Source organism: Macrotis lagotis, chromosome 1 (genome assembly GCF_037893015.1).
Source record: "Macrotis lagotis isolate mMagLag1 chromosome 1, bilby.v1.9.chrom.fasta, whole genome shotgun sequence".
Classification (NCBI taxonomy): domain Eukaryota; kingdom Metazoa; phylum Chordata; class Mammalia; order Peramelemorphia; family Peramelidae; genus Macrotis; species Macrotis lagotis.
Window position 1 is genome coordinate 441,248,047 of NC_133658.1, and position 8,628 is coordinate 441,256,674.

At 40.3% G+C, this 8,628-nt stretch overlaps 2 protein-coding genes across 2 annotated transcripts; one reads left to right on the top strand and one right to left on the bottom strand.

Moving 5' to 3' along the window:
• Nucleotides 1-885: 885 nt before the first annotated feature.
• LOC141519004 (interleukin-15 receptor subunit alpha-like) lies at nt 886-1,722 on the bottom strand. The gene has a single exon (XM_074231441.1). The coding sequence runs from the start codon at nt 1,720-1,722 to the stop codon at nt 955-957; it is 768 nt and encodes a 255-aa protein (XP_074087542.1). The 3' UTR covers nt 886-954.
• A 2,015-nt stretch (nt 1,723-3,737) lies between these two features.
• On the top strand, nt 3,738-6,625 carry CFL2 (cofilin 2). Its single transcript, XM_074213323.1, has 4 exons — nt 3,738-3,846; nt 5,043-5,350; nt 5,469-5,545; nt 5,630-6,625. The coding sequence occupies exons 1-4, from the start codon at nt 3,844-3,846 to the stop codon at nt 5,740-5,742; spliced, it is 501 nt and encodes a 166-aa protein (XP_074069424.1). The 5' UTR covers nt 3,738-3,843; the 3' UTR covers nt 5,743-6,625.
• Nucleotides 6,626-8,628: the final 2,003 nt, after the last annotated feature.

The following is an 8,628-nucleotide window of genomic DNA, read 5'->3' on the forward strand; positions in this document are numbered from 1 at the left end:
ATAGAATAGGGGAAATAGCAGCAAACATCTTTTGTTGGAAGAATATTACAAAGTAATGAAAGTATTGCTTCATTCAAGCACATTAAATAGGACACTTGTGAAAGAGTTCCAATATTTTTTGGGATAGCAGCTGATTGATTTACACATTAGGTCTATATAGCCCAACTTGCCTTATTCTTAATGTCAATCAATGCAGTTAAGGATCTTGTTTTTGTTTCAAGCTACAGTATAGTTCCTCAAGCGGAGGATGTTTCTCTTTGTTTGAACACATCTCCACAGAAATCTGCTACATCCTGCTCTGTTTTAGTATACTTCTCAAGTTCTTTAATTCTGACTTTTCATTATCTCACATTAGGCTTTTTGAATTGCTGACTAAAAAATGAAAAAGAAGTCCAACATGCATACAGGTTTAATTGTGTATCCTACTATTTTCTCTTCTTTGTAGTAGCAGTCACTAAGTCTTATGTGATCCTGCTTGTGCCTTCTTTGCACATGAACGTTTTCATTTTGGCACCTTGTAATATTTTTTTCTTTGACCTGGAAACTTTGAATTTTGACTCCTAGGAGTTTCCATTTTAGAATTTCTTTCAAGTTACCAGTGGATTCTTTATATTTTCTTTTTTGTTGTTTGTTTTTTAGGTTTTTGCAAGGCAAATAGGATTAAGTGGCTTGCCCAAAGCCACACAGCTAGGCAATTATTAAATGCCTGAGGCTGGATTTGAACTCAGGTACTCCTGACTCCAGGGCTGGTGCTCCATCCATTGGGTCACCTAGCTGTCCCTTCTTTATGTTTTCACACTGCCCTCTGGTTCTCTTGTTTTGAACAGTTTTCATTCTGGTTTTTCTCTCCCTTTTTTAAGCCAAAGAAAGCTCTTTTTTGCTTCTTTACCCCAGAATTTGCTTCATAGGAGTGAAGGAATTTGTTTTTCTGTTTCTGCCATACAGGTTTTATAGTTAGCTGCCTACAAATTCTTCTTTGCTGTCAGTTTGCCCTGCCATTGGCATATCTTCCGTCTCATCAAGTGGTTCTGGGACTGAATTCCTTCTTTTGATGCAGAGCCAAAGTTCCAAAAGAACTATTAGGAAACTCGCAAAAACAGAAACAGGTATTAAAACATGTTGTTTACCTGATATTTTCCCATGGGTACTGGGGGAGGACTGTTCCAATGTCTGTGTTGTTTGAGCCAGGACTGTGAAGGACCAGTTTTGGGTTGTTAATATGACTGTTGTAGAAGGTGGTTCAGATGATATCTCCTTGGAGACTGGCTTTGAGACCATACCTGTTAATTCTGGAGATGCTGTGTGTGGGGATGATGAGAGGGAGATAGAGCTTGTCACTATGAGTATCTCTGTTGCCACTGTGGTGTCTGACTTGGAAGTTTCTGATTCTAGAGAGATGTCTTTTCCAGGAAAGGTGAGAAGTTCCCTTGGTGATACTGTTGAGAAAGGTGACTTTTGGGCAGGATCTCTGATGCATTTCAGATTGGTTTCTGTCCAGTAGGCAGTGTTCAATTTCTGGTCAAGTATACACTGAATAAGATTGGATGTCCCAGCTTGACGTTTGAAGCCTGAAACACAAACATAGTGCTCCCTGGATTTCACACTGTGACTCTTGACCTGAATATCTGCATGTTCAACAGATTTGGGAGTTGGACATGTTACTTCTGGTGCGGCGCTGGGTGGCAGCAGCAGCAGCAGCAGCAGCAGGAGAACAATTTTCATTTACATTTTATTGAAATATGGTTTCCAGATTTTTTTAGGTATGGGGGTGAGTCTAGATATTCATATATTCTAATTATTCTTAGAGTATCACTTTTTGACCTGTTTTCCAAGTCAATGTTTTAGATATCATGTTTTTACATCATCTTTTCTCAAATATTTGATAAATTTTATATGAATATTTAATATTTATTATTGTTTTGTTGAGTTTTATGTCTGGGCCATTCTTAATTCCAGGGCATTTAGTTCTTGCATGAGATTTTGTACCATCTATTCTAAGATATCAATTCTCCTTTTCCAATCTTTCTTCCCTGCTTCTTCCCTGCCAATTCCATCTTTTTTCCTTTTGGTTCATTTCTTCCTAGGACTTAAGTAATACTTATAGCAGGACATTTTTTCCCCCTTGAAGCTTAACCTGGAATTTCTGTGGGGTCACTGTCTTCTCCGTAGTTTTCTTGAGGTATTTTTTTCATCATTTTTTTGAAATTTTCCTTGGGTTTGCCATCTCATCATCTAGAATGGGGTTGGGGGTGGAATTTGGAATGTGCTTGGGCCAGACTCTACCTATGAGAAATGTGGTCAAAGTCTTTTTGGTTCTGAATATGGGACACTGAAGGTTCTTGGCATTCTTGGATCTTTTTGCCTCAAATTTTGGGGAAGCTACATTTGACTCCTATGGAGCTCTGTGCTAGACTGTGGAACTCCCTATGCCTTTCCTGTGTACTAGGTTTTTCTACCATAGACTTTAGGGATGACTGGGTTGTTCTTTGCTTGGACTCTTTTTCCAGAAGGTTTACTGTTGCTAGTATGGAGGAGATCCCACCATAACTGCCACAGGGCTTACCTATACTAAACTTTCTGCCTCCCCTGTTTTGTCTATTTTAGGGTCTCTGCAGGATTCTGTGGCTTTTTTTTTCTATAGATCTTGGGGTCTACAGGTGATTCCTAATTCTTTTTAAATTGGTGCATTTCTAAGCTCCAAAGGATTGCTTCTAGGACATCTGTACCATTCTATACCCTACTATGTCACCATCTTCCCATAATTACTTAAATTTTGCATTTCCACATTAGGCATTGCTTGTTGAATTCTAACAGAGTTAAGACTACGCTGAAAAGTATCTAAGGATTTAACAAGCCTATATTCTAATGTAAGAGCTAAATGAGTACATATAGATACACATAGAGTATCTATATGTACATAGATGAGATTTAGCCTTAGAGATGATGTGTATCATTTTATACCTTTGTAGAATGTGAGATTCTGAAAATTAAAGCACCTCTGAGGTACCACCTCACATCTCTCAGACTGGCCGATATGACCAGAAAGAACAATGATCAATGTTGGAAGGGTTGTGGGAAATCTGGGACACTAATACATTGTTGGTGGAGCTGTGAACTCATCCAACCTTTCTGGAGAGCAATTTGGAACTACGCCCAAAGGGCAACAAAAATGTGCATATGCTTTGATCCAGTAATAGCACTACTGGGTCTATACCCTGAAGAGATGATGAAAAAGGGTAAAAAAACATCACTTGTACAAAAATATTCATAGCAGCCGTCCTTGTGGTGGCAAAGAATTGGAAATTGAGTGAATGTTTGTGTGTCTTCGTGTGTGTGTGGTGTGTGTGCGTGCGTGTCCGTGTGTGTGTGTGTGTGTGTGTGTGTGTGTGTGTGTGTGTGTGTGTGTGTGTGCGCGCGCAGACCAGCTCGCCCTCCGGGACGGCGAGGGAGGACTTAGCGGCCTCTAGGACTCAGCCACCAAATAGAAATGGGGAAACGGGAGCCAATGGCCGAGCGGGATGGACACGAGCTCGGGCGACAGGAAACGCCCCCAGAGCCGCGGCCTCCGGCCCCGCACCGCGCATGCGCCCGGCAGCCGCCCCTGCCCCAGCGCCCGGGCCGCCTTCCCACAGTGCCCCGCGCGTGCAGCTGCTCGGCCTGGGCCCGCCCCGGGGCCGCCGCCCTCCGCCGCCGCCCCTCCTCTGCCCCGCTGCCCGCTCCTCCGCCCGCCGCCCCTCCTCCGGCTCCTCCTCCTCCGCTCGTCTCTCCTCGTCCTGCTCGCCTTCTCTCTGCCAGTGCCACTGAGCGAGGACCTGCCGCTGCAACCTTCCCTCCCCGGGAACCATGGTAAGGCTGGCGGCGGCGGGGGCTGGAGGCCGGGGGGCAGGCCCGCGGCCGTGGCCCCTGGACCCCGACCGGCCCGTTAGGCCCGCTGCCGCCATTTTAACCTAATTTTAGCCCCCACGGGGTCGTCGCCCCCAGCCCCTGGCCGTGTCCCATCCCCCACTCGCCCGCCCTGCCCATCCCGCGGGGCCCGCGGAGCGGACGGGACCCCGAGTTGACGGCCCCCGGCCTCGTAGGCGGGGCTGCGGGGTGCAGGGGCTCCTCAGGCCCCCTTTGGCTCGCCCGGGCCAGGGCTGCCCGCCGGCCTCGGGGTTGCGACCGAGGCCCCGCGATCGCGCCACAGGGGCGGGCAGCAGTTTTTCAGAGCAGGAAACTGAGGCCGGCGGCGGGCGCGGGCGCCGGGCCAGCACCCTGGCCCCCGGCCGGAGGGAGGCTGGCGACGCCGCCCTGGGGCCGGGGCGTGGCAGCCGGACCCGCCGGGAGCCCTGGCGCTGCCCTTCAGCTTCTCTTTGACGCTGTGCTCAATCAGAACGGACAACCCCACGTTCAGACAGAGCCCGACGTGTAAAGGACCCTTGCGCTATCCCCTCCGGGGAGAAGACGAGGGTAGAGGGGCAGAAGGACCCAAAACGCCCACCAACCTGGCCGAGCCTCCCGCCTCCAGTGTGGACTGTTTGGGTTTAAGGAGGAGGCTCATGCCTTGGGAAGTTTGCTCTTTTGATTCCCTCTCCTTATGAGGAAACTGCACTGCATAGGGTGATTCTTCCCTCCCCTTCTTCCCCTTTTTCTGTAGGATGCATTAATTGTAACCCAAAATTTATTTAAGTGGTATTGACGGCACACACACATATAAAATTGATAGTAAATACTGAGCATATTTCTGCTGCTGCTTTTTCAGCCCTGACATCAATAAGTAAAATAAGATTTTTTTCCGAGTGGGATAGTAATTCTTGATTTATTTGTCCTTTTTTAACTCCTTAAAAAGTTGATAAAGCAGAGAATCAGATTGAGATAGGTTGGCCCTCCTGATTTACCATCTGTTTAAATTTTATGATAGTACTTGATGCTCAGACTTATAATGAATAACTTGCCCTCTTAGGGAAGTCATTCATTTTATATTTCATTAGTTATACCCCAATAAATAGCTGTTTAAAATCAAAATGCTTTTTTCTAACTTGCTGTTCTTTGTTTATTTTCAGGCTTCTGGAGTAACTGTGAATGATGAAGTAATCAAAGTTTTTAATGATATGAAAGTACGGAAATCTTCTACACAGGAGGAGATCAAAAAAAGAAAGAAAGCTGTTCTCTTCTGTTTGAGTGATGACAAAAAACAAATAATTGTAGAGGAAGCAAAGCAGATCTTGGTGGGTGACATTGGTGACACTGTAGAGGACCCCTACACATCTTTTGTGAAGTTGCTACCTCTGAATGATTGCCGATATGCTTTGTATGATGCCACATACGAGACAAAAGAGTCTAAGAAAGAAGACCTAGTTTTTATATTCTGGTGTGTAAAACCAAAAGAAAAAAAAAGCATTTTAAAATACAAGGATTGTTGTTAACTTAGGTAGTTTTGCTCTTGTTTCTCACATGAATGGGATTGAATAATTATTTTTCTTCTGTAGGGCTCCAGAATGTGCACCTTTAAAAAGCAAGATGATTTATGCTAGTTCTAAAGATGCCATTAAAAAGAAATTTACAGGTACAAACAAATATTTCACATAAAGCAATTATTGTTTCTTCTTAACAGTAAGGTAATGGACATTGTGATTGTCTTGTTTTTTAGGTATTAAACACGAGTGGCAAGTAAATGGCTTGGATGATATTAAGGATCGTTCAACGCTTGGAGAGAAATTGGGAGGCAATGTAGTAGTTTCACTTGAAGGAAGACCTTTATAAAATGACAATGAAGTGCCATCCGGAAGTAGCTTCCATTTCTGCAGCTCCATCAGTTGGAATAGTGTTAGAATTTTGTCCCTTACCATACCTTCCCAAAAAACATAAAGAAGATGTCAATAAATTAAACAGCCTACCAGTGATTGCCGTTAAACTGTTTCATCCTGGTAGTTATATGTAGAACTTGAGGAATGCCTTCACATCACATTTTAGCCAAAACAAATGGCATTATATGCATCCCTTGCAGAACTAAGATGAATATGATAGTCAATATGAATAGTTTAGAAAACTGCAAAGGGTTAGCTAATTGAATGCCTTGAAAGTATGATCCACTGGTCAGATGCTAAACTTCATTCAGTATTACTTAGAGTTGCACTTGATTGCAGTTCCTGAGTTCTTGTGCTTTGTACACCTAACCTGCCTTTAACATGCCTATTGTGACATGGCAGCATATACATATATATAAATGTATATTTATATATACACGCATATATGTAGACACACATAAATGTATATATTTATATGTGTAACTATGCATTGAAAGCACTTTTATGTAATTAGGTCCCCCTCAAAAAGGAATGCCAATTAAGTTATATCATCATCAAATTATTGTACCTCGATTTCATTCCTGTTTATCTACATATTTTCCTAAATGAAGTAGTAGTTACTGCCTTTTTATTTTCCATTGAATGTACACTACAGAACAGGAATAGGAGTTAAGTGTTTACTGTAAAGTCTTGCAACACTAAAGATATTTTGAATAATGTAGTTATAATGACAATTTCTGTATGAAAAGAGCCTTAAATGGAACATTGTTTTTGAAATCAAACTCCCCACCCCCACAAAATTGGCCACGTTGCAATAAAACTTGTGGCTTATTACAGAATGTTGCCTTGTTTTCCTTGGAAATATTAAGTATGCTTCTGCTAAGCATATTTTTAAAAAATGTTATGTGGAAAGTATTGTAAAGATAAACAATTGTTCATCTCAACAGAGCTAATTTGAAATTTTTCTGTATAATTGTAACTTTTCATGACCACAGGTTTTGGTTTAATTGGAAATCCTGCTTTTAAGCATATAAACCACTAAATTAACGAATACTACTGTTAATTCAGTAATAGTATAATATTTCAAATTTTTAAATTTGAAAATAAGAAATTACTTTTGCTCTTTTACATGAATTCTTATCTAATTTCTTGTTAAAATATAGTAGCTACAACTTCTGTTTTCATGTATTCACATTGTGAATAAGCAATCTTTGTCTTCCTTTGTTACGATGGGCAGAGATTGTGAAAAACAATCTTTCTCTAAAGAGTATAATAATGCTTTTTAAGTATAGGGATTCTTTTATAAGCTGTTATTAAATTCTGCAAACTAAATGAAAAAGATTTTGATAATCAAGTTTTCACATTAGAAATGGAATTTGGTAGAGTTCCAAAGACTATTCTCCTTATAGAGAATTTGATCTGCCTTGTGTGAGCAGTTCACTGTTAGCCAGAGCTATTTATGGCAAACACATGCTTTTGTATCTTGTCATAGTTATCCACAAATGGCAAAACTGGACATGATTCTACTGGTATGAAAAAAGACATGACTGATTGTGGCTTGAAACATAGCTATAAAGAATATTTTTAAGAGGAAGAAACTGAAAAATATAAAATTTTTTTCAATGATCAAGCAAAACTGATGACTGAGTGTAATTAAGATACTTTTTCCTTATTTTGGAATTTTTTCAGAAGGAAACTATAAGGTTAATTCTCAGATATCAATTTTAAATTGCATGAATGACTTGGAACTTTTTTTTAATATAGACATTTTATTTCAGGCTTTCAGCTATTTTTATGAATTACTCTGGTCATTTTTTAATGCCTTTTTGACAGGGCTAAACTCTCCTAAGAAGAGCATCTGAATACTGATGTGCTTAAATCATATAGCTGTTATTGTAACCATGAAGTTTTTCTATAAATAATTCCCTCTTTCTGCTTGAAACAAAATAAGAGACTGTTAGAGAAGTACTGTAGCTACATTTGACTTCATTTCTGTTCTTTAACCATTCTAGCACTAGAATTATATAAGGACTTGATAGTTTTAGCTTATCTTTGCTTTATGCTGTTTTGTGATTGATTTGTTACAAACCAAGAAAATTGGCATGTTTAAAACATGCCATTTCACTCGTGAACAACATGTCTTTGTACATAATATAGAAAGCAGTTGGAATGTGCTTATTTAAGGTTCAAAGTATTAAAAATATCTTAAATAGCTAACATATCCAAGAGGCATAGCCTATCTTAAAATCTGTTTTGAAGGGTTACTTTGAAATCTGACTTAGATGTTTTTTTTGGAAGGGTATGTTGTAGAAGTTATTTGAAAAATTGATAGGATCATAAATCTTGAACTGGAACAATCCACAGAAACCATCTGGACACCCTTCTCATTTTGAAAACAGGCTTGGGGAAGTTGTGACTTGTCCAAGGTCATAGGATTTCAATTTTTATTCTCTTGACTCCAAAGGCAGTACTGTTTTCACTACTATGCTTCTCAGCATTATCAAGAAAATACTGCTTGGCTCTTGTCCCAAACTGGCTGTCAGTTGTTTCCTTTTTAAAATGGCAATAATCTTACATTGTGATATTGTATAATCAAGGTATTGAAAATTTGTTAATAGCCTTCACTGTCTTGTGTCCCCTTGTAAGCATCATTTGCACAATGGTTCCTGCTTTGTAGAAACAAATAGCAATTATAGAGAATTATTTTTTAAAAAGTTTTGCTTTTTAACTTGGATATTGATAGTTGGATTTAATTGATTTTTTCCTCCAATACATCGTTATTAAGTGCCTATTATATGCATGGTAATCTGTTAGGCAATAGTAAAGCTATGATAAAAATAAA